The sequence below is a fragment of the Meles meles genome, chromosome 18 (assembly GCF_922984935.1).
Source record: "Meles meles chromosome 18, mMelMel3.1 paternal haplotype, whole genome shotgun sequence".
Classification (NCBI taxonomy): domain Eukaryota; kingdom Metazoa; phylum Chordata; class Mammalia; order Carnivora; family Mustelidae; genus Meles; species Meles meles.
Window position 1 is genome coordinate 28,316,009 of NC_060083.1, and position 24,952 is coordinate 28,340,960.

The following is a 24,952-nucleotide window of genomic DNA, read 5'->3' on the forward strand; positions in this document are numbered from 1 at the left end:
TTGAGTGTCCGCCTTTGGTTTGGGTCATTATCCCAGGGTTTGGGATCAAGCCCTGCCTCCTACCTCTCCTTTTGCTTGCTCTTCCCCCTGCTTGTGCTCTAATAAGTAAAATCTTTAAAAAAATAAAAAATTAAGGGGCGCCTGGGTGGCTCAGTGGGTTAAGCCGCTGCCTTCGGCTCAGGTCATGGTCTCAGGGTCCTGGGATCGAGTCTCACATAGGGCTCTCTGCTCAGCGGGGAGCCTGCTTCCCTTCCTCTCTCTCTGCCTGCCTCTCTTGTGATTTCTCTGTCAAATAAAATCTTTTAAAAAAATAAATAAATAAAATAAAATAAAAAATTAAGAAGTTGACAATTTTATGATCATGCTGAGATGTTTTAATGTAAATTTTATTATAGAAGTCATACAATAAAAAAATACAGAATGGTTTGTGATCTAAGATGGAGAGTAAATCTCCTCCTCCCCACCACCCTCTAATCTTTCCGTGTCACGACTACAGTTTATTTAAAATTATATGGTGTTAAGATACACTATACAGTAAGCATCACTACTATTATGGAGGACTGAAACTCAATTCTATAATATGTTTAACACTGGGTTGCCAAAATCCCATTTCCTTCACATTTAATTTTCTCCCTCATTAAAGTAGTATTTTTGTAACACAGGTACTTTGTACCCATACTGGTCACCAAAATTTTATAGTCTTATCTTGCAAGTGTAACACATATATAATTAAACAGTTGGTAAACATATAGAGATTGAGCACAATTAAGGCCCACAAGGTGCTGCTGTGTAATGTATCTACTAACAGGTTGATCAAACCAGTAGTTATATTTGACAGCAAGAAAAAAATTAACTGGTTTCTGTTCATAGCTGTGATTAAACAAAGACTGGGTTCCTTTCTTTCAGCTTCAGAGACTAGACATTCTGAATGCTTTTTATTTGTGGCAGATAACTGGACTGGTTTCCAAGAACATGGTACTATAGCCCCTTTAATTAGAAATTTGGCAAAACTCAAAATTATATCACACAGTAATAAACTACTAAGAAGTATCAGGCTAGAAGCAATTATCCAAATACAAAAAGCTAAATTGGCCATTCTCCGAGATACTACTTCTACATTTACCTGAACTATGTAAAGAGATATGAAGAGGCTAATAGCTGTCAGCAGAATGCAGTATGTTCCTTTTACCCAGTCTTTGACATGTGACCTTGTTTTAAGCATATATGACCCTGTTTGCACACCGGCCATATGAATTGCCACATACCCCAAGGTAGAGATTATTCCTTCTCGGTTGGCATTTAATAAACCAATCCTTGTGCCACTACCATCAGTGCCATACAAAATTAACCTTTTCAGTGGGGTAAAGTCAAGGGCTAGCTGGTATAACACAATAATGCTAATGGCCACAATCCAGGATTTATTTAGAGGAAAAATAATTAAAAGCAGTGATGTTAACAGTTTCACAACTATTAAGGTAAAAAAAAAGTTCCAGTGAACTCCATACTCAGTTAAATGTTCCTGATAGCCTATGGATTTTATAATGACTAATCGTCCTACTCCTAGGAAGACTAGTGGCCAAACAGAGTACAATGACTTTGTAAGATAACAAAATCTGGACCTGTCAGTGTATTTTCTCCTAACCTCTGGACAAACCATTGCAGTCCCAAAAATAAAACCTCCTACTCCAAAATCCATTGCTCCTGTCCCATAGAGCTCAGTTTTGGCAAATCTTCTGGGAAAAAGTGGGAAGTCCACAGCCAAAATGGCAATAGCAGTAAATGCACTGTTAATTACACGGAAACAAGAGATGGCTGGAACGTATTCTGATTCTAGACCAATTTTCAAGAATTTTTCAAGTATCTTCTGGACAGGCATTCTGGCACAGCAAGTTCTCCTGCAGTATATTTGATAGAATAGCCCTGCCCCAAGGATAATTACAGCAAGGTGCTCAAGGAGGACAAATGAAGACAAAATGGTCAAAGTGGCCACCAGGGGAACTATTAGGAAAACAAAGTCAGTGAAGAATCTAGTTCTCCAGGTATGTGAAGAACACAAGTGCTGTGAGAGAATGATCAGGAGCCCTCTGCACAGGATACAGAATGCAGGTAAGCACAGGCCCTGGGTGACTTCCAGCACGCTGGTTCCATTGTGGTTACTGACAAAAGCTTCCTTCATCTGCTTTTGAGACATTTTTTCTTCTTCCTGTGAAAATAAGAGCAAAGGGATGCACTGGAAAAGCAATGTTCTTCTGGAATAGGCATATATACGTACAGGACTTGACTACTCTTTTTAAAGATTTATTAGCATGTACGTGTGTGCAGGTAGGAGCAGAGGGAGAGAGAAACTTAAGCATACTCCTCATTAAGCTCAGAGCCCGACAAGAGGCTCGACTTCAAGATCCTGAGATCATGACCTGAGCTGAAACCAAGAGTCCGGTGCTTAACCTCCTGCCCCACCCAGGGGCCCGATTTTACCCTTATTCCTAGATTTCAGAGCAGAACTTTAGGCCTAATGATTTCAAATCAGGGCAGGAACTAGAATTTGTGATTCCCCTTCCAAGGATTGTGGGGGAAAGCCTAACACCTCAGGATAAGAATGTCAGGGCACCTCGGTGGCACATTCAGTTACGCATCTGACTCTTGGTTTCAATTCATGTCTTGCTGAGATTGAGCCCCACGGCTGGCTCTGTGCTCAACCCAGAGTCTGTTTGAAATTCTCTCTCCCTCTCCAACTAGTGCTCTCACTCTCTCAAGTAAATAAATAAATCTTTAAAAAAAAAGAAAAAAAAAAAAAAAAGAGGGGCCCCTGGGTAGCTTAGTTGGTTAAGTGTCTGCCTTGGGCTCAGGTCATGATCCCAGAGTCCTGGGATCCAGCTCTGCCTGGGGCTCTCTGCTCAGCAGGGAGTCTGCTTCTCCCTCCGTGTGCGCGCTCTCTCTCGCTCTCTCTCTCTCTCGTCTCTCTCGATCTCACTCACTCTCAGGTAAATAAAATCTTGGGGTGGCTCAGTGGGTTAAAGCCTGTGCCTTTGGCTCAGGTCATGATCCCAGGGTCCTGGGATAGAGCCCCACATCCCGCTCTCTGCTCAGCGGGGAGCCTGCTTCCTCCTCTCTCTGCCTGCCTCTCTGCCTGCTTGTGATCTCTGTCAAATAATAAAATCTTCAAAATAAATAAATAAAATCTTTAAAAAAAGGGTAAGAATGTCATGCCAATAGTATGAAATTACTGGTTAATGAGCTGTAGCTATTCGCTATATAAGGCAGACTCACAAAGAAAGTTACTTTGGGATATAAATCCTGAAAATGGAATCAGTCAGAAACGAATTTCTATTACAAACATATAATATGCTATTAAAGTTTTGTAATGCAAACAAAACTAATGACTTCAAGACAAATCGAAGAGGACAGGGAGATAAGATATTTAAGTACACGCTGGAGTTGGAGACCCGGTTTGTGTGAACAGCCTCTCTGAAACCTATTGCCTCCAGTACAAAATTCTAGTCCTCCAGTGACATCCTGAGTCCCGTACTGCTCCCTACCTCATTCACAGTCATGCCTTCAGGTTACGGTGGAGATGGGTAGAGTGGATAGTAATCCTCGTGAAGGGGGCGAACGTCCAGGAAAGGTCTGGATGTAGAGCACACCCTAGTATTCGTGGTTTCAAAGAGCTGTAAAACACCTCTCTCATATTTCAAAGTCTTTAAAGGGGCACACAGAACACGTTTGTTGACTAAACCAGAACCATGTAGACAAATGGATGCGTGCATGCCTGACGGCCTGTCTGAGCCAGCAATAATTTCACAGGATAACAAACCGATCTGAATCGTCTGGCTTTTAGGGATAAAGGAGTCTTTTTCCTGACGGACACGCGCCACGGCCGCGCCAGCTCTTACACCTCACGTGCCTTCGATGTTCCGGCGCCCCGGCGGCCGGCCGTCTACTTGGGCCGGGCTGCACGACTCCCACCACAGTCGCAGAGCCCGGCAGGAGCAATCCGCTTCCGCCTCCCGAGCCGCGCTTCCGGCCGACGTGGGGCAGCCTGCGCTTCCGGGCCGGCGGATTCCGCGCACGCGCGCGCCCCTGCCAGGACCCGAACCCGTTTCCCAGACTCAGGCTCCGCGCGCCAGTTCTTGCCTGTGGTGGGCTTGCCGCGCCCAGGTCCGTCAGAGGAGTCCGGAGCAGGCGTGCCACGCGCTTCACCGCCGCCCCTCGAACCTCACGACGAGTCTCTCAGAGTAGTGGGGTCAGGGGGCCCGGCTCAGTGTTCGACCACGGCGTCCTCTACCGAAGGACCCCAGGCCCTGTGAGGCCTCGGAGGCCCTGCCTGCTTGCTGCGCCTCTCCCAGGGGAATACGGGAGGCCAGCGTCTCAACCCCATCTTACCCCAGGTTCTCGAAATACTTTGCCCCAGCTGCAACCCCTAATTCCGACCCGGGCATCCAGAGCGGGCCACGTGCGCCCGGAGCCCAGTGCGCGCCCCGCCCCGGGGGAGGAGCCGGCTGGCTCCCGGCCACTGGGCCCGAGTGGCGGCCGGCCGGTGCGCTCTGGCGGTCCCGGCTTCCTCTCCTCCCCGGCTCGCTCCCGCCCTCTCCTCTTCCCTCCCATCCCCGGGCTCTTCCCGCCGTCTCTCCCAGCCTGCCTTTCCAGTCGCGCCTGGCGAGGGCCGCGCACTTGGCGGCTTGGGCCGTGGGACTGGTGAGTGTCACCCCCAGCCCAGGTCCGAAGCGCTTCGCGAGCCCGAAAGGGCGAGGAGGCCGGTTTGCCTCCGGAGCGCCGAGGAACTGGGGGCATTTTCCTCTCCTTTTTCCAAAGCGCCTTTGCCTACCCTTTCTCATTTCCTTTTTGACTGGCTCGTTTCTCAGCAGGGGGTAGCCCAGCTCTTGGTTCTTGCCTAGAAAAAGAACTTTTAAGGTCCCCCTTCCTCTCTCCACCTTGCTGGCAGGCGGCGGTCCGGGGTCGGGAAAAGGTTTCAGCTGGGAGGCTGAGTCCCGTCTCCTGCCCTTTTTCCCCTCACTCCTAGGGACCGGGGAAGGGGCTGCTGGCCCGGATAAGCGTCAGGGCAGCCGCGCCCTTGGCTGGGGTCACATCCACCTTCCTGGGAAGGACACACTCTCTATGTACCAGGTGCTTCCGGAGCGGCATCCCAGCCCTCGTCCCAGCGGGCACCTCGTCCAAAGAGGGAGTCCTGGTTCCCACTGGGAACCCGGGGGCGGGTCCAGCTGGGTTCCTGGGACCCTTACCCAGCTCTTCTCGCTTGCCCTCCCACTGTCCTCCAAGCCAAGGACGAACCTGAGGCTGGGGAGGAGGAGCTAGTGATCAGGTTGCCTCTTGCCCTGACTCGGTGTTTCATCTGCGTGTTACCATCTTCTTTCTGCCCACAGTGGTCACACCCTTTCCAGAAATTCGTGGCTGGTAACCGCGAAGCTGGGGGAGTGCAGGAGCTGGGAGAACTGGAGAAAACCGCTCTAATCTGACTTGACTCTGGCTGGGAACAGAGGCTGCATCATAATAACCAATATTTGCAAAGCGTTCTCTGAGGTACTAGCCCAATTGATCCTTACCTCAGTATTCTGAGGTGTAGATATTAGTATGCCTTTTGCAAACGAGTAAACGGAATAAGCTTAGAGAACTCTTGTGATCTGTCTTGGAGGAGTTGTGGGCTTTTATTTCTAACTCCACAACCTATTATGCTCCCCCTAATCCTCTCTTTTAAAATGAGCTTCAAGTTGAGGGAGCTTTGTTCTCCTTGACTCTCTGGTTGCCCTCTCCGTGGCTGTCCCTTATATGGTCATGTCCCCATATGGTCAGTGTCCAAGGTGAATATGCCCACACATTCCTGATGCTCTTCTCTGTCCTTTTTCCAGTTTGTATGAAGTCCGTATCCCTGAAGTCTTTCACATGCTAGATGTATTCAGAGGCTCAAACAAGTCTCTGCCAGGTTCAGTCCATTACAGACACCCCTCATCCTCATCCCTCCTTGCCAGGGAGGTATAATGCCTGGGAAATTCTAAGTCTTAGGGTCTCTTAACAGTTTTTCAGAGATTGGCCTTGGTATAGCCTCACAACACCCCCTTCTCAGATTTTCCTCCTCAGAAATCTTTGCGTTTTTAAAGTTGACACTGGAATGTTCTACCTGATTAGTGTCCCCAGATGGATAATCCATCCTCCACAGTCCTTACTAGTAATAACAATATTCCCCCTCTGACTGAATATTCAGATTTATACTCCATGACATCATTGACCTTCACAACTACTCCTTGTGAGGTAGATTTTACTACCTCCATTTTCAAGATGAAGGATGAAGGTGGGCCAGGAAGGTGATCAGTGGCTTTCCTGTGAATGAGCTGTTGTTTTGCTCCCACACAACTGCTTGCCTAGAGCGTCAAGAATTGACTCCAGCCTCCCTGGTCTATCAGTTTTACTCACTATAAAAATAGGATCTTTCTGTTTACTGGAGAGGGTAGGGCATGAGACTCCTCTGTCTCCCAGTATCTCCATCCTCCACAGCATTGATTCAGAATATATGCAGCCCCACCCCAAACCTCTGTAGTAAAACAGGCCCTGAAGAGCCTGGGGAGCCCCTGGAGGCTCTCATAAAAGTTTCCCCTGTTCCCTAATTGTCAGGGTATAGGACAGACTTTCCCTCTCTGCCTGGGCTCGCCTTGACTCTTGTTTTGATTCTCCTTGCTTGGCGGGAGGAGCATGAGTGAGTCACCCTGAAGAAACCCTCACTCGTGTTTGGCCCTTGTCTTCTCTCTCATGTTGTAGGCTCTGAGGTGACTCATCTCAGATTCCTCCAGAACTGAGCCCTTTGCTGGACCTATGTTCCAACCTGTGCCTCCATGACCAGGTGGATAGCACTCCTCGTGTCTATGACCCAGAACCCTGGCTGACCACACTGAGGCAGGATGCTCCAGCAGGTAAAACCTCACCCTTAGGTAACCTAGGCCCTGAAGCATCTAAGGCACTTTCCATCTGTCAGTTAGGTGGCTGAATGACGATTCTACTTACCCTGACCTGGAAGGAAGGGAAAGATCTCTTAAAGGTCTTTCTTCTTCTCGCTCTTCACATAGTCACTCTGGTGCCTTTCACCTGTCATTGAGAGGCTTTTCCTGATACCTAATTTGAATCTCTCTTATTGTGGTCTTTAGCCCTTTTTCCTGGGATGAGTAAGATAAGATGGGATGGGAGAGGACTCCTTGGAGTACTTTGGTGACTTCACAAGCCTGAACCAGGGAGGGAGTCCTGAGAGATGTCCCTGCCAGCCTGAACTGTTGAGGTACAGTGAAAGCCTGAGGCTTCCAAGAGGAGGTATTCTTTGAAGCTGAACCTTAAAGAATATGTAGGAATTAGCCAGGTGGAGAAGAGAAGTAAGCAGTCCAAGCAGAGGTGTCAGTGCACAATGTGGGTGAAGATACCTACATGGAAATATAGGAGTCTGATGAATGGATCATGAAGCACATGGTGAGGGGGGTCCTATTGTGGCCCTTACTGCAGGCCTCTGCCTCTCTAGAAACTCTGCTGTGGCCCCAGGCCTTCAGGAGTCCAAATCACCCATCTCCTATCCGTATCATCCTTCTCATGCAGCTCTCGCTCCAAAGAGAATGCCGGTAGATAGATATTTGCTGCATTTTTATTTACAAAATGTGGCCAGGCACTGGGCTGAGGCAGATGTTTAAGGTAATACCTGCTCTCCCGAAGCTCACAGTCTGGTGGAGTCCTAGGCAGGTAAGTGCCTGAGACTTATTAGGATGACCAGGTGGAAAGCCAGCCAGCCAGCCTCAAGGGAGCCCTGGTAGACACTACTGCTTGATCATCTTTCAGACTTTTGTCTTATGAAGTGAGCTTGAGAAGGGGGAGAAGCTGGCAGGACAATTGTCTGCTCTGGGCTTTTTTGTGTTTAACTTTTTTCTTTTTTTCTTATTAAAAAAGCAGTAATGTTCATCATAACCATACTGGCAGCTGTTCTGTGTTGAGCCCCACCTAAGTAGTAGGTACTAGTCTAAGCATTTTACATGAATAATTTTGTTTAGTCCTCAGGTAAGTTACAGTGTTACATGTACAGAGCTACTATATCCCCATTTTGGAGATAAAGGTCAGAGAGGTTATGTGACTTACTCAAGGTCACATTCACCGTAAGCAATGTGGAAAATATAAGCAACAAGAACATTAAAATTACCTGTAAGTATACTAGCCAGAGATAACATTTTAGAAAATATCCTTTTTCCCCTAAGTATATATTTTTAAAATGTTTGAAGCTATCATACTTTTTTGTAACCTGCTTTATTCCTTTGTAAGGACATACTATAAATTGTCCACCATTAGGACATGTGGGTTGTTTTCAATTTTTTTACCATTATAGACAGCTCAATATATACTGAATATTCCTATGGCCTTTACATAGCGTCATTTTCTAAAAGAATTGCAGGCTAAAGAGGTGTGTGCTTTTCAGGCCTTGATATATCAATATATCATTGCCTAATTAAAGAACTGGTTTTTGTTTGTTTGTTTTTTTAAAGATTTTATTTATTTATTTGAGAGAGAGAGAGCATGAGAGGAAAGAGGTCAGAGGGAGAAGCAGACTCCCTGCCAAGCAGGGAGCCAGATGTGGGCCTTGATCCTGGGACTCCAGGATCACGACCTGAGCCGAAGGCAGTCGCCCAACCAATTGAGCCACCCAGGCGCCCAAAGAAGAGCTGTTTTTAAAAGAATAATAATAGCTAACCTTGGGTGCATATACCAGGTACCTTCTCTAAATACTTGATGTGCTTATTAGAGTCTGACGGAGGTGCTATCAGCATTCCCATTTTTTTTAAAGATTTTATTGATTTATTTGATAGACTGAGATCACAAGTAGGCAGACAGGCAGGCAGAGAGGAGGAGGAAGAGGAAGCAGACTCCCTGCAGAGCAGAGAGCCCGATGTAGGACTCGATCCCAGGACCCTGAGATCATGACCTGAGCTGAAGGCAGAGGCTTAACCCACTGAGCCACCCAGGCGCCCTATCAGCATTCCCATTTTATAGATGAGAAAAACTGAAGCACAGAGAGTTTAAGTAATTTACATAACATTATGCAACTAGTAAGTGGTAGAATCAGAATTCAAATCCAGAAAATCTAGCTTTAAGGTCTAGGCTCTTGACTATTATACTCAGCTACCTAACTAGTTGGATCAGAGCTGATCTTAAAATATGGCTTGGCTTGTGATTCCCCTACCTCTATCCCCAGAGTAGAGTGATTTGCATGGTTCCAGCCATGGTCTGACCTCAGCATTTATCCTGGAGGCCAAGAGTCTGCCTTGTGAATTATGGTGGGCCTACATTCAGAGAACAGGCAACATCTTTGGAAAGAAACTTGTTGCTGGGCCTCTCAAATGACACTTCCTCTCAAATGACACTTCCCACCTTGGGAACTTGGAACTTTTCGGGTTCACTAATCTCATTGAAACCTACACAGTCTGCTTCTCCAAAAGCAGATTTCAGCCAGGTACTACTGTCTTCTATTCCCCACCCTATCTTCACTGCAGTCTCCAGAGAGATAAAAGGAAAAATGAGAAATATGGAAAGAAGAAACATGTGGAAAGTGTTGGCATCAAGGATCAGAAAGGGCAAAAGAGAAACAGCCTTTTCCCCTTGGTGCCTATTCTTAACCTCATTCAACTTGCAAGTCAGGCTCCCTGTCAAGTGGACCCAGGGCAGAGGAAGCTAACTAAGTAGCCAGGCTAAATTTAAGCCCAGAGAGCCAGGTGATGAAGGCATAGGACTACCTCACAGCTGGTTTTTCATCACATGCTAAATGTTCTCTTTCAAAAAACGCCCAAACCATGGTTCTTTCCTGGGGGAGGGGTGGTTTGTGGCCCTCTATAGCAGTCCCCCGCCTTGGTCCTCACCCCTACCAGGCCCAGTAAGGCTGGTGACTGGCCAGCCTGGAAGCTGGCACTCATTTAGAGGAGAGGGGATAGCATTTTTTTCGTTTACTGAGTACACACTGTGTGCCAGGCACTAAGTGCTTTGGGTGTCTCTTTATTTTTCTGTCCAGTAGCCCTGCAAACTGGTTTTATTTTCCTTTATTTACAAATAAAGAAGCTGTGGCTCAGAGAAGTTAAGTAACTTAACCAGGCTCACAGTCTTAGTATGTGGCAGAACTGAAATTTTAATCTAACCAGATTATGGTAGTAGAAGCCTGTTCTCTTTCTTCAGGCCCTCACTCCTAGATTACTGCCAGCTGGTCTCATTCCCAGCTTTCATGGCCCCCTTCTCATGGCTTCTCAGGTTAATGGTCACAGTTCAGGCTCTGGTGCCCAAGGTGGGGAGTCCCTCAGAGAAGACCTGCAGGAGTTCCTGAGTGGGGAAGCCCCACTGCACCAGCTAGATGACCTCACCAAGGTGAATCCTGTGTCACTGGAGACAGGTATGGGCCTCCCTCTCCTCGACAATGCCGTCTCCAAAGCAGCCCTTGGTGCTTGCCTGGCTCAGTTGGTGGAGCGTGCAGCTCTTGATCTTGGGCCTGTGGGTTTGAGCCTCGTGTTGGGTGTAGAGATTACTTTAAAATCTTAAAAAAGATGCCATCTCCAAGAGCGTGGAGATGATGTGGGTAGTCTGCACAGCTTTCCCTGGCCAAACCAAGGCAGGCAGGACCTCGAGCCAGATAGACTGCTCCAGACCTCTGCCTGGCAGCTGCACACAGACTCCCCAGGGCAGACTTTGCTCCAGATTTGGGGCTCATCTTAATTAGATCTTGTACCTATTCATCTGGGAGCTGCTGGGATCTAAAGGCACTTGACTAATTGCTAGTAGCACTGTTAGGCCAGTGTTTGTGTGGGCAGTTGTGTCTGTATTTGAGCCAGAGTTTGCTAAAGGTGCCTCTGCCTCAGTCTTGAGGTGTTTGCAGGCTCGGTACGCAGCAGACACGTTCTACACCAATGCTGGCTGCACCCTGGTCGCTCTGAACCCCTTCAAGCCTGTCCCTCAGCTCTACTCACCAGCACTGATGAGAGAGTACCACGCTGCTCCTCAGCCCCAGGTAAGACTCAGCCACATCCTGGTCCTCAGGGCTCCGCCATATACCCTAGGCCTCCTTGCAGCTTCCCCATCATTATCCATCTATTCACTAGCCATGCGGTCATTCAGAGTCTGCTGGTGCCATGGCCCTGCCCACCAAGGGATTGAAGAATTCTGGACACAGGACAGGTGCAAAATGAGATATAAATAAATATTTGTTTAACTGAGTTTGGAACCTGAAATAAAAAGATAGGATAACAGATTTCTTTTTTCTTGTTTGTGACGTTATTAATAGGGACGGATTTATGAAGGTATATTTGTGTATTTAATGAACCTTTTTGGGGGGGAGAATAAAATTACGTATAATAAGGAGGGCCCTAGAAAATTCAGCACTTGTTCCTCTCCTCCAAAAGGAATGAGAGGAATAAATTCTGGTAGGGTTGGAGTTGGAGCAGGCAGCAAATAGGCTAGCTGGTGTTTAAGTGCATGATGTCCTCAGAGAGAGGGAAGAGCAAACTTGCTGGCAGGGAGGGTGCTGTTAAGGAGAGAGACAGCAGATGAGATGGGAAGATGAGATAAGCCAGGGCTGCTGGCGAAGGGTCTGAAGCACCACAGCAGGTGGAATATATCCACAGTGCTGCTTCCCCAGGAGTGGACGGACTGACTGGAGCCCGCCATAGGGATAATTACTCTGGAAGCTGGGGGAGTCAAGTTCAGAAAGGTGAAACAAGATATAGGGAGAACAGGGGCGGCTGGGTGGCTCAGTGGGTTAAAGCCTCTGCCTTCGGCTCAGGTCATGATCTCAGGGTCCTGGGATCAAGCCCCACATCGGGCTCTCTGCTCGGCAGGGAGCCTGCTTCCCTCTCACTCTCTCTGCCTGCCTCTCTGCCTACTTGTGATCTCTGTCTGTCAAATAAGTAAAATCTTCCCCAAAAAAGATATAGGGAAAACAGTTGGAGGCTTTTAACAGTTCAAGGAAGAGGAGGCTGGGGCAGAGGCAGGTGCAGAGAGGGAAGGCTCTGTCGCTATCCACAGCAGGGCCTTCTCTCCAGGAATCTGTGGATAGATGATGATTGGTGGGTGGGCCATGCTGGGCTGCCTAGGCATTGTGCAGTTGGCCTGGCCCCCCAGAAGCTCATGCATGGTTAAGTGTCTAAGTCTTCCCTAAGAGCCATATCTCACTGAGAGCCTCTTCAAAGGCAAAAGCCATGTCATGGTTTCCTGTTTCCCCAGTGCCCAGTTTAATGCCTAGCACATTGAGGATAATTAGTATTTGTAGATGGAAAAAAGAATAGTGGCCTTGAAATTCAAGTCACATGGTTACAATTACTTGCTGAGTGGCATTGGGAAGGTTATTTAACACCTCCAAACCTCAGATTTCTCGTCCATAAAATAGGATTAGCTATCCAACTAATGGATAGATTTTTTAGGCAGTAACTTGTAGGAAAGTTCTTTGCATGCTGCAGAGTATAGTAACAAAATAATAAGCAGCAGAATAAGACTTAAGGTAAGATAAAATGGGAGGACGAAGTGTTAAGGTAATAGACTGGTCAAGGCCAGCGCTGCTTCCATACTAAGAGAAGATGAGTGGATACAGCCATTGTAGGTGTCCCACAGTTGGATCTAACACTGTTACATCCAAGAGATTTTTCTAGAGGAAACCTCCTGTCACTGCTATTGGCAGCCTCCCTCTCAGCCGTCATTTGATCAACCACTCCTTAGAGACAGGCGTTCCTTATGTGACCTCTCACCCCTTGATGTTTTAGAAACTGAAGCCCCACATCTTCACTGTGGGTGAACAGACCTACAGGAATGTCAAGAGCCTGATTGAGCCAGTCAACCAATCTATCATTGTCAGCGGAGAGAGTGGTGCTGGGAAGGTAGGAAGGCCTCTTTCTTACCCTGTCAACTTTTTGACTGGTGGAGTGGGCAGAGAAGAAGGAGGTCATTCCTTGTGGAATCGTTTGCTGCCTAGTCATTCCCAGATAGGCTGGCTGAAGCAGGGACTCAGCATGCAGTGGTAAGTAAGCACTGGGCAGGAAGTCAAGAGACAGCGTTTTAGTCCAGGCTTTTCCACATAACCCTGGGTGATTACTGGGAGATACTTTTTCTCTCAGTCTTCATTTCTCTCCTCAAAGGTCTCAGCTCTGACACCACTGGAAACAAAAGTCAGCTGTTGGGGATTCCAGAATATGGTTAAGAGGTTCTGCAAACCTCAGTTCTTTGATTTGTAACATGACAGGGATAGGAGGACCAACTTGTAAATCATGGGACTCCTACGAGAGTTAAATGGACCAGTGCACATAGGCACTTAGTGGCACACTTGGCACACGGCAGCACTCTAGAAGTACCTGGGGTTACTGGTGGGAAAGGGTTTATTGGAGTATTCTACCCACTACATGGGTTGGCCATGATGGCAAGGACAGTGCATTGGGCCAACTGTGGGGAAGGACAGAATCATTTGATGCAGTCATGTGGCTCCCTGGGTGCCCAAACCACAACAGGTGAGACAGAATGCTACACAGGGCTGGTTCAGGAGTTGCACAGCTGGTCAGAGGAGGCCACCAGGCCAGGCCTCGCCACCTTCTTGCCAAGGCTCACCCAGCCACCCCACCCTTTCCACAACGCTTTTACCATCACAAGGGATTTTTTAGACCATAAACTGTCTCTGCCTATACTTACATGTGAGAGAATCGCTGAGCACTGAGCACCTGCCAGCTTCTAGGCCGTGGGTAGCCACTAAAGAGTGGCAGGGGAAGGAACAGAGATGAAAAATGCAACATACGGCTTCCAGGGGGGCTCTTAGTCCACTGGGAAAGACAAGGAAACAGGTGAAAATAGTAAGCTACAGGGATGACAGCTTGGACTTGGGTGTAGAGAAGATCTTCAAGAGCTCTTTCTAAGTGGCCAGTGCAGTGGCTCATACCTAGCTCGTAGAGGAAGCCCATTGTCCTCCAGAATTGCTCTGGGGAGCAGAGGCGGACCTGGCCTGAAACCCATGCTACCGGAGCTCAGTAACTTCATTGAGCAGCCGCTATGGTCTTTTGCTGGGTCTTGTGTTGTGTGTGTGTGTGTGTGTGTGTTTTTTTTCCCAATTGCCTTTTAAAAAAAAAAATTTTTTTAAAGCTCATTTTTAATAAGTAGTAGCATAATTATATAGTTCAAAGATCAAGCAATACCACAAGGCTTACAAAGAAAAACCATAGGTGTACCTGAGTGGCTCAGTGGGTTAAGCCTCTGCCTTCAGTCCAGGTCATGGTCTCAGGGTCCTGAGATGGAGCCCCGAATCAGGCTCTCTGCTCAGCAGGGAGCCTGCTTTCCCCCTCTCTCTGCTCTCTGCCTGTTGCTCTGCCTACTTGTGATCTCTCTGTCAAATAAATTAAAAAAAAAAAAAAAAAGAGCAGCCCTACCCATATCTACCAAGACTATCGCTCTCTTCCAGAGGCAACGACTTTCACATCTTCTAGCAGTTTATTTGGGCATTTGCATCAGTATTTTTTTTTTTAAGATTTTATTTATTTATTTGACAGAGAGAGAGATTACAAGTAGACAGAGAGGCAAGCAGAGAGAGAGGGGGAAGTGGGCTCCCCGCTGAGCCCCAATGCGGGGCTCCATCCCAGGACCCTAAGGTCATGACCTGAGCCGAAGGCAGAGGCTTAACCCACTGAACCACCCAGGCACCCCGCATCCATATTTCTAAACAACATCCTTTTATTAAGTTTTCAGTTTTTTACCTTATCATTCATTTTCGGGTATGATAAGGATTTAGCCCTATTTCTCTGCCCCCAGATATAGAAATGTCACGATTTCTAGTTAATATGCAGTATTACAGCCATGTATATATTGTTCATAGCAAAGCAATATAATAGACAATCCTTTCTTGTATAATTTTACTTTCCCTCTACTTCATAATTGCCCTGTTTTTTCACTTGTTTAGTTTCTGTATACCTATTATTAAGTTATTACTAAACCTATCACCAAAGCTGCATAACACCTGTCCACTGGCCAGAACTTCAGATCCTTTTTTTTTTCCTTGGTGATATTCTTCCCAGAGCTCCCAGATCTCTGGCTCCCACCTGGACTGGTGGCTGTCAGTGGGTGTTGCCACACAGTTATTACTTGGGAGCTTCTCTGCTTCACTCCGGGGATCCCCCAATTGCCCTTTGTCCTATGACAAACCCCCTGCCTCCAAAAAACCTTTTGCTGGAGACCATGGCTTCAGCTTCTTAACGGCCTTGTTTTTATGGAGCACATTCTTTAGTAGCTTTTTGGGAAAGGGACATGTGGGCAAATTTTTGAGTTTAATGAAATGTTTATTTTGCCTCAAATTTTATATGTTGGCTGGATTTTATAATTCCAGGTTGGAGACCATTTTCTTTCCAAATTTATAAGGTTTTTTTCCTTCCCTGTTTTTTGAGTGTTGTGACTGAGAGTCCCAATCCATAATGGTGATTTGTGTTGTGTTGTTTTTTTTTTTTCCCAAAAGTTTTTACAGTCTTAATTTTTATTCCTAGGTATTAAAACTCACAGTGCTGTGTCTTGGTATGGTTGTTTTGTTTTGTTTCATTTGCTGTGCTGGATATTTTGTGTGGATTTTTTTATCTTTTTTTTTTTTTTAAATCTTTTATTTATTTGGCAGAGAGAAATCACTAGGCAGAGAGGCAGGCAGAGAGAGAGGAGGAAGAAGGCTCCCTGCAGAGCAGAGAGCCCCATGTGGGGCTCAATCCCAGGACCCTGAGATCATGACCTGAGCCAAAGGCAGAAGCTTTAACCCACTGAGCCACCCAGGCGCCCCTTGTGTGGATTTTTTTAACTTGTTCTTTTGTTGGGGGAAATTCGTATTACAGCCAATAATTTAATAATTTCCTCCTTTCTGTTTTCTCTTTTTGGATCTCCTGTTAGAAGTTTGATTAATTATCTAATATTCTTATTTTTCTCACTTATTCTTTTGTCTCTTATTACTTTGTTTTACCTTCTGGGAGATATTCTCTACCTTCCAATTTTTTGGATTTTTGTTAAAAAAGGTTAATTCTGAGAGTTCTCTCTTGTTCTCTGAATATTATTCCCTACTGCCCCACCATCCTGGTCTTATTTCACAGATCAGTATTTTTATTTATTTATTATTATTATTTTTTAATTTATTTGACATAGAGAGAGAGATCACAGATAGGCAGAGAGGCAGGCAGGGTGGGGGTGCGGAGCAGGCTCTGTGCTGAGCAGAGAGCCCGATGCAGGGCTCGATCCCAGGACCCTGAGATCATGACCTAAGCCGAAGGCAGAGGCTTAACCCTCCGAGCCACCCAGGTACCCCTCAGTATCTTATTTTTGAGGATACTTCATTATTTTGTCTTCTGCTCCCTGCATTGACTTTGTTTCCTTCTAGTTCCTTTTCCTTCATTTGTTGTGATATTTGTCATTTGTGTAAAAGAGGTTTATCAAATAGTTGATGATCATTAAGTTTCTGTTCATATTTAAGAATAAGGCATTAAATGCTTCATTAAGCAACTGATTAGAATTTTCATGTTTATAGATAGGATTGTCAACCAGGAAGCCTCACTGTAGGTAGCTTTTAAAACCTGTGGGCCCTGAATGTCCACAACTTTTCTCATAAGCTTGTCAGGCTCCAGAAAAGATTCTTTTTTTTTAAAAGATTTTATTTATTTATTTGATAGACAGAGATCACAAGTAGGCAGAGAGGCAGGCAGAGAGAGAGAAGGGGAAGCAGGCTCCCTGCTGAGCAGAGAGCCCGATGTGGGGCTCGATCCCAGAACCCTGAGATCATGACCCGAGCCAAAGGCAGAGGCTTAACCCACTGAGCCACCTAGGTGCCCCATCCAGAAAAGATTCTTTAGCAGAGATATGGAAACTATAAAAAGAGTTAAATGAAAACGATAAAAAGTAGAAGTATGATGAATAATTGTTTCATGCTTATCAACAGACCAGACTTGCAGATGGATATATCAGTGAATTTGAGAATAAATCAATATAAATAATTCAAATTGAGAAACAGAGAGAAGCACATCTGAGAGCTGGTACAGTAGCCCATGGTCTACCATAGTTGTTCTTGGTGCACCAGGAGAAAGAGAACACATGGGTCAGAGGTGATACCTTACACAATGAACAAAAGATGACAAGCACAGATCCAAGAAGTTCAGAAAGCAAAAGCAGATGAATACAAAGAAAACAAATTGCTGAAAACCAAACATAAGGAGCAAAACTTTTATGGGAACCAGAAAAAAAGAAATATTACGGAAAGAGGAACAAAAATAAGAGTGACAATTGGCATCTTTCAAAAACTGCAAGCCCAGGGATGCGTGGGTGGCACAGTCAGTTGAGCATCTGACTTTTGGTTCCAGTACAGGTCATGATGTCAGGGTGGTAGGATCAAGCCCTGCGTCAGGCTCCACACTCAGCACAGAATCTGCTTCAGATTCTCTCTCCTTCCCTCTGCCCATCCTGCTCATGCTCTCTCTCACTCTCTTGCTCAAAAAATAAGTCAGCCAATCTTTAAAACAAAATAAACAAACAAGCAAAAAAACTGCAGGCCCAAAGGTAGTAGCAACATCTTTTAAAGTGCTGAAAGAAAATATCTGTTGGGGCACCTGGCTGGCTCAGTAGAGCATGCAACTCTTGATCTCAGGGTTATGAGTGTGAACCCACATTGGGCATATAGAGATTACTTAATAAATAAGAAAGTTGGGGTTGGGGTTTGTTTCGTTTTGTTTTTTCTTTTAAGAAAAAAGTATGTCAACCTAGAATTCTGTTACGAGGAAAAATACCAAAATATCTTAAAAATGTAAAACAAGGGATACCCGGCTGGCTAGTCAGTGGAGCATACAACTCTTGATCTCAGGGTTGTGAGTTCAAGTCGCACGCTGAGCTTTACTTTAAAATATTTTACTTTAAAATTTTACTTTAAGATTACTTTTAAAAAAATTTTAAAAAACGGAAATAAAGACGGTCAGACAAAAGTTGAAGGAATTCATTGCCAATAGGCCTATACTACAAGAAACATTAAAGTTCTTTAGGCCAAAGGAATATGATACCATGTGAATATAAGGATTGATACAAAGGAGTAAAGAGCATTGGGGATGTGATATTTTCTATCTCTAAAAGAAAACTCATTTTGGGGGGGCCTGGGTGGTTCAGTTGGTTAGGTATCTGACTCTCAGTTCAGCTCAGGTTGTGATCTCAAAGGTTGTGAGATTGAGCCCTGCATCAGGCTCCCTGCTCAGCAGAGCCTGCTTCTCCCTTTCCAGGTCCCTTCTGCTGTGTTCCCTCTCTCGCCGTCTCCTTCTGTGAAATAAATAAAATCTTTAAAAGGAAAAAAATAAAATGCACAGAAAGCATCCATATTAGCTCAGTGCCTGTCATAGATTGGTCATTATTAGCTGTGAGCCCTCAGAGACACTGGGTAGCCTGCCCAGGTCAGGGTGGGTTGTCCCTTCTCCTGGCTTCCTTCATTTCTTAAAGGTGTCCTCTGGAACTAGGAGCAGCAGAAGTGAGCAACCCCCCATTTCACAGATGGGAGAATTGCCTTGCCCAAGGACACAGTTGAATTCCGCATTTCCCCATTTGGTCAGCACTGTGCCTGATGGAGAAGAGGGCTCTGGTGGGCCCCATATCCTGAGGTACAGTGGGAGGGAACGTGGACTCGGCTCCCGTGGGGTTGTTTCTGCCACAGACATGGACATCCCGCTGCCTGATGAAGTTCTACGCTGTGGTGGCTGCCTCACCCACATCCCAGGAGAGCCACAAGATCGCAGAGAGGATTGAACAGCGAATCTTGAACTCCAACCCTGTCATGGAAGCTTTTGGTGAGCTTGGTGTCCTCTGCATAGTACCTTGATTCTATTTCCCCTAGGATTTGCCACCTCCCAAGGAGAAGGGTAGTCTTTGAGTCCGTCTGTGGGAGTTGGAGGATGAGAGTCTCACTCACTGCCTTGGACCCACAACCTCCCAGGTGCCCTTGGGCTCCTTCCGTTAGAGTCATCCCCTCCTCTCGCCTAGGCAGATTAACTGTGTGTTAGAGAGGACCTTGTGGCTCACCTCGTTCAAATTCTGTTCTTACATATGGTTTCCTGAGGGTTCAGAGAAGGGGACTTGTCTAAAAATGCTCATCAGTGAGTGTCCGTGTTGTGACTCGAGCCTAGGTGTGTCTGGCTGGGCCCACAGCTGTCCCGAGACAGAGTGGAGATAAGTCTGTTGTACCTAGATGTTGTCTAACTCAATAGTGACAGCTTGTTGGTTTTGGCCCTTTCCCTTCAAAGAATACAGTCCCTGACCACCTAGGCTTGCTCATTCCGGTTCATTGCCAAGAAGCTCTAACCCTCCTGAAACACATTTGCTGAAGCCCAAGTGCCCATTCCCTAGTCCTGTCCCCTGTGACATGGAAACCCATAAAGGGGCTGTTAGGTGACTTGAGGATAGGGACGTGCCCTCATCCCGGCCCACGAGAACTGGGTCACACCGGGGAATTGGCATGAACTTAGGTGTGATCTGTAGGGAATGCGTGCACCCTGAGGAATAACAACAGCAGTCGCTTTGGGAAGTTCATCCAGCTCCAGCTAAACAGGTAATGGCTGCTGCCACTCTGGCTGAGGGGAGGACGGGGATGGGGAGTCTGAAAGTGGCTAGGGCAGCTTCCAGCCTGGGCTGCTCCTCTGGGCAGAACCCTGCCCCTCTGGCATGTAATGTTTGTGGAATAAATGAACCTGGGGGTGATCTTTGAACCTGGAGAATTCTAGCTACTCCAGCCTCTAAAAGACCCTGAGGCAGTGTGCTTATCATGGCCTATGAGTTCCTCCTGGCTTCTACCCTGGTTCAGGGGCTTCCAGTTAAACCACCACCTCTCTGGATTGCACCCCTGAGCTTGAAGCAGGGGTTTCTGTTCCTGCCTTGAGTTGGGACAAAATGGTATATAGAGGCCTTGGCCCTGTCCACCTGAGCTGGTCACAGGGGAATGTTCTAGACCACCCAACGACCTGCCGAGTGGTCCCTAGTGCTCAAGACCCACTTTGACTAGGTGGAAGAGCTTTGGGGGAAGTGGCTAGGTTGCATTCAGGCAGACAGTAAGTCCTTAATAAATGCCTACCTGCTTGTGCCCAGGGCCCAGCAGATGACCGGAGCTGCAGTCCAGACATACCTCCTGGAGAAAACACGAGTGGCCTGTCAGGCCTCTAGTGAGAGGAACTTCCACATCTTCTACCAGGTTTGTGTCCAGCTGGGCCCACAGTTGCACAGATGTAGGGTAGAGATGGGTGTGAGCTTCCAAGCCTCCTTCTCTGCCCCCCAGGCCTGCCCCACCGCTTTCAGTGATGCCGCCACTTACTCCTGCAGACTTTCTGCAACTCTTCTGCCTCATGCTGGACCTTGGCTCCCAGAATGGTTTTGACCTGGATATGCATTTGCTTTCTCTATCAGACCAAAAGGTCCTTGACACTGGGACTGGGTCCCCCTCATCAGACCAAGGACTCTTAGAACGGCATCTGTCTCCAGCAGAGTGAGGGCTTCTCTAGAGCTGTGTCTGATGTGTCTCCCATCAGACTTGGGGTACCCCAGAGCCTGGATAGGATGTCTCCTGCTCATATGGACCTGGGGCTCCCCAGACAGGAGTCGTGCTTTCTTCATCAGACCACAGGCCTCCTCAGCAGGCTGTTTTTGCATCGGGTGGGAGACATTCAGAACTGTTGCTGCGAATTTTGTCCCTGGGCCTGTCCTGGGCTCTATGCCTTGGCTCTCTCACCTCTCAGCCTTGTGATACCAAAGCATTTCTCCTCTCGAGGCAACCCCGGGCTTATGCAGGCCTGGCTTCCTCACACCCTCACCTCAGCCGCCCGCCCACCCCTCCCCACAGATCTGTAAAGGAGCCAGCATGGACGAGAGGCTCCAGTGGCACCTTCCCGAGGGAACAGCCTTCTTTTGGCTGCCCAACCCAGAGAGGACCTTGGAAGGTAGGGGGAGCCTTGTCCAGCACCCTGGACTGGCCCATCAGTACCCACTCAACCTCTGCACAGGGCCTGCCTTCACCCCTCGATGCCCCTGCTGACCTCTGGTCCTGACCCTGGGCTGTGACTTGATTCCTTTTCAGAGGATTGTTTCGAGGTGACCAGAGAGGCCATGCTTCATTTGGGCATCGACACCCCTGCTCAGAACAACATCTTTCAGGTTAGAAGAAAAGGCACATCTCTTACGTTTGGCAGAGGTGATGATGGGCAGCCCCTTTCATGGGTCCCTTCTCTGAACTCTGAAGATCTAGGACTTAAAGCCCCACTGTGCGACCTCTAAGGAGTCAGTTACCCTTTGTGCCTCTGAGCCTAGACAGGGTGTCACAATGGATAGGGCATAGGGGACAATGATTGAGTGCACAGTGCGGTGGTTAAAACCTAACACAGAGGTTGGGGGCTCGGGAGGGGGAGGTGCCTAGGTCAGTTACTACTGGAGTGATCAGAATACAGAATAGAGAACTAACGCTATCACAGCTTCGTCTAAAGTATTCAGACTTTAAAATCATGTTCATACGTCTTAGTCCACTTGGTTTTTTCAGTAGTCCTACACATACGGAGATTATTCCCATTTTTATGCTTGAAAAGACAAGAGAAGTAAAGTGACCTCCCTAGCCCTAGGTCAGACATCACTGACGGTTTGTATCCGATGTAGATATTCCGACTTCCCACTTTTCCCTCCTCTCAGAGTGTTGACCCAGGTGAGCTGAGCCCACGAGTGGCCTCACTTCTCACCCTCCCAGAGCATGAGGGGGGATATATAGGGTGGGTTGGCAGCAGCCACAGGGAAGCCTTTGCGGGGAGATGGTGGTGAACTGGGAAATGACCTCTGCCTCTGGATGGGGGCTGCTCAGGCAGGAGGGGGTCGTGGCCTGTATAGGCACTGTAGGGCTAGAGTTTGGCCAGAGGGACAGCACATGGGGACAACCAGGGCAAGTGGACAACAGTTGGGTTCTGGATAACAGTGTTGGCCTTGCAGTATCCTGACCCTCTGCCCACTGGGCATGGCAGTCTTCTCCGAAGGTAGGCTGTAGCCTCAACTCTAGTAGCATGTAGGGACCCCCTGCCTGGAACCAGACAGGGATGGTAGGGGAGGTCCTATTCCCCCAATAAGGGTCTGAGAGTTTTCAAGTTGTTGGACTTGAGTCTCTTCTCTGTAGCCCCTGGGGACTCATCCGTGTGGATCAGTGAGTGCACAGTCTGCTGTACAGTGTGGACTGGGACAGAGAGCCCGCTACACAGTCCCAAATTCCACCCCAGGCTGAGCTGTCAGAAGCCCCACAGCTGAGAAAAGGCCAGAGGGAGCCAGGACCAAACCCCCACTGGCCACACAGCAGTGAGCCTGGCACGCAGGTAACAGTGGTGGTGTCACAGCCTGCCCCTAGAGAAGGGAAGACACAGGGACAGGCAGTGGGTGACTTAGGAGCTCTACTGGCTACCCTGGGAAGCATCTGAAGTGAGACTGCCTGGGTTCTTGTCCTACTTTTGTCTTTTACTAAGTCTGTGGCCTGTAGGCTTGTGATTTGAAGATTTTATTTTAAGTAATCTCTACACCCAACGTGGGACTCGAACTCATGATCCCAAGATTGAGAGTCACACACTCCTCTGAGCCAGTCAGGACCTCCGTATGATTGAACTTCTCCCTCTGTCAACCTCTGTCATGGGCATCATCACAGCACATTCCTCACTGGTAATTAAAAGGACTAAACAAGATGATGCCCGTAACTCTACAGAATTGTGCCGGCAGGGTCCCTTGTCAGGGGCATCAGTTAGGAGGTTCTCTTCTTATCCTGGTACTATTCAGCAGGAGACGGGCCCTTCCTGGGCGAGGCTCCAGCCCTGGAGAAGGAGCTCACACCGTGTCCTCTCCTGCCCGCTCAGGTCCTGGCCGGACTGCTGCACCTCGGCAATGTCCGCTTTGCCCACTCTGAGGATGAAGCCCAGCCCTGCCACCTGACAGGCGATGCCAAGTGTGAGGACAGGGTGGGGGCCTGGGGCTCAGGCTGCGGTCACAGCGCCAGGGAGCAGGGCCTGCCCTGTCTAGAAACGGGCCAGTGTGGGTGGGACTGGCGGGGAGGCCTGAGGGTGGAATTTGGAAGGCGATGCTCTTGATGAAACTGTGGATGTTAGTCCTCGCCCCATCTCTGGGAAGACAGCATCGTCCCTATCTTATAGATGAGAAAAAAGAGGGTTTATAAAGTGATTTGTCTCACTTGGGGCACTGTGGACTGAGACCAAGAATCCTGAGTTCAAGTCATGTCTCTGCCTTGGGCAAGTCCCACTCACCTGAACCTAGGTTTATTCTGTCCGGTTGGGTGGGTCATGGTTCCACTGTGATGAATCCACGTGGTCTTGTGAGGAGGGCTGTTTGGATGGAGGGTGATGTGTCCCTCTCAGGCTCTCTCAGGACATCAGCCTTGCTGCTGCAGCTTCCAGAAGACGCGCTGCTGGAGACGCTGCAGATCAGAACCATCAGGGCAGGCAGGCAGCAGCAGGTGTTCCGGAAACCCTGCTCCCGAGCCGAATGCGACACCCGCAGAGACTGTGTGGCCAAGCTAGTCTATGCACGGTGAGCAATCAGGCCCTGCCCTCCTTCCACATTCTCCACCTATCTAGAGCTGGACCAGACACCGTCAGGCAGTATGCCTAGGCCCCTGGTGAAGGCTTCTAGGTAAATCAGACACATTCTTCTCCCTGCTTCCCAGACCCTTCCTAGATCCTTAGGACAGCAGGGAGTGGCTCCTAGGTTTTCCCTGAGCAAGGCCTTTGACCTTAATTCCAGAGTCCTCTGCCTGGGGAAGTTGCCTCAGTCTGGGCAAGGTTCAGCTCATTATGAAAGCATAGGAGCCTGCCTTGCCCTTGGCCATGGGTGAGGAAAGCCTGCTTGACTCTGCTGGCAGAGCGGACCTGGAGGGAGATCTGGGGCCGTCACAGTTCGAGGCTTAGACTTCTGGGTGAATCGGCTCCTCTGTCTCCATGTGCCCTCGTATTTCATGTCTTTATGTTACCTGGGGATAATGATAGATGGTGGAGGCAGAGTGTGGCCCACTGTCTCGCACAGCATAGTGTGCTGCAAGTGCGAGCCCAGAACATGGTAAAGGTGGGGTCCTGGCCTTTCCCTGGTGGGTTATTTGGGCATCTCCACCCTCTGGCCATGTGGTTAAGGTTGATTTCTCACCCTGACTTCTGAGAACCTTGAGGGTACCAAGTAAAGGCGTGAAGGGCCCAGAATCCTCCAAAACTATGGGACCGAGTGTATGCATGTGCTTATGGGAACTCGGGCCCTGGGGAGAGAGGGTCCCCCTACTTTTGTGAACTTCTCAAGAGGCATTTCTGGGGAAATAAGATCCACTGAGATGAAAATGGCCCATGGCATCTGGGCTCTGGCTGACCCCAGTTCAGCAAGAGACTTCATTCCCACTGCCCCAAAGCTGATTTCAGGCCAAAGACTTTTAAAGCCTTTGTGTCAAGTCACTGCAAAATGAGCAGAAAAGATAAATATGATGACCACAGACAGAGTGAGCCTGTGTGAAATAGAACATTTCATACAGGGTTACTATATCATCAGGTCATTTGTGTCTAGTACCTCAGATGGGTACTTGAGTCCCCTGTGGCAAAAACAGAAACCAGAGCCTGATTGCAGTAAGTTGCAGAGCAGTCACTTTAAGAAAAACTATGAGAAAGAGGCCCCTTAATAGTACCGTACACAGTGCTGAACATGTCCCCAGGACAGTGACTGCCTTGTCTTCTAGGGGGTAGGGGGGAATGGTCCAGAGTACAGGATGCCACTTGGGGCCACTTGTGCGGGATTGAGTTGGGGGGATGTGGCAGGGTCTCGAGCTCTAGGCACTACAGGTCTAGTTTTGCAGGGGAGTCTAATGAACTTGGTTCTTTGCAAGCCTAATGCAGGCCTGCCCATCAGTTCCTTCCCTTCTAATCAAGACACCAGCTGA

The 24,952-nt window shown here is 47.9% G+C and overlaps 2 protein-coding genes across 12 annotated transcripts in view; one reads left to right on the plus strand and one right to left on the minus strand.

Annotated features, from left to right (window-relative positions):
• Positions 1-376: 376 nt before the first annotated feature.
• On the minus strand, positions 377-23,423 carry PIGW (phosphatidylinositol glycan anchor biosynthesis class W). Of its 8 annotated transcripts, XM_045984766.1 has the most exons (4): positions 23,286-23,423; positions 13,678-13,805; positions 10,977-11,169; positions 377-2,203 (listed from the first exon to the last, which is right to left on the minus strand). In XM_045984766.1, the coding sequence occupies exon 4, from the start codon at positions 2,189-2,191 to the stop codon at positions 683-685; it is 1,509 nt and encodes a 502-aa protein (XP_045840722.1). In that variant the 5' UTR covers positions 2,192-2,203; positions 10,977-11,169; positions 13,678-13,805; positions 23,286-23,423; the 3' UTR covers positions 377-682. The 8 variants fall into 8 exon arrangements, with proteins under 8 accessions (XP_045840722.1, XP_045840725.1, XP_045840724.1 ...); XM_045984769.1 differs by lacking the exon at positions 10,977-11,169 and having other exon boundaries at positions 23,286-23,397; XM_045984768.1 differs by lacking the exons at positions 10,977-11,169; positions 13,678-13,805 and having other exon boundaries at positions 23,286-23,412.
• Positions 4,555-24,952, plus strand: part of MYO19 (myosin XIX) — a 32,072-nt gene continuing 11,674 nt past the window's right edge. Inside the window, exons 1-13 of one of the 4 annotated variants that reach the window (XM_045984750.1) lie at positions 4,555-4,692; positions 5,379-5,535; positions 6,766-6,917; positions 10,267-10,405; positions 10,869-11,017; positions 12,762-12,875; positions 18,680-18,812; positions 19,501-19,570; positions 20,104-20,206; positions 20,852-20,948; positions 21,086-21,162; positions 22,881-22,971; positions 23,397-23,568. In XM_045984750.1, coding sequence (XP_045840706.1) covers positions 6,906-6,917; positions 10,267-10,405; positions 10,869-11,017; positions 12,762-12,875; positions 18,680-18,812; positions 19,501-19,570; positions 20,104-20,206; positions 20,852-20,948; positions 21,086-21,162; positions 22,881-22,971; positions 23,397-23,568 — 1,157 coding nt within the window. In that variant the 5' untranslated portion in view covers positions 4,555-4,692; positions 5,379-5,535; positions 6,766-6,905. Of the gene's footprint in view, positions 4,693-5,378; positions 5,536-6,765; positions 6,918-10,254; positions 10,406-10,868; positions 11,018-12,761; positions 12,876-18,679; positions 18,813-19,500; positions 19,571-20,103; positions 20,207-20,851; positions 20,949-21,085; positions 21,163-22,880; positions 22,972-23,396; positions 23,569-24,952 lie in introns of those variants that run through there. The other 3 variants (XM_045984751.1, XM_045984753.1, XM_045984752.1) reach the window with 3 other exon arrangements.

Coding starts and splice junctions, on each gene's coding strand:
- PIGW (XM_045984761.1), bottom strand. CDS start 4,602: ATGGGAGGGAAGAGGAGAGGGCGGGAGCGAGCCGGGGAGGAGAGGAAG. Junction 2,204..4,380: donor AAGTATTTCGAGAACCTGGG/GTAAGATGGGGT, acceptor TTATTTTCACAG/GAAGAAGAAAAAATGTCTCA.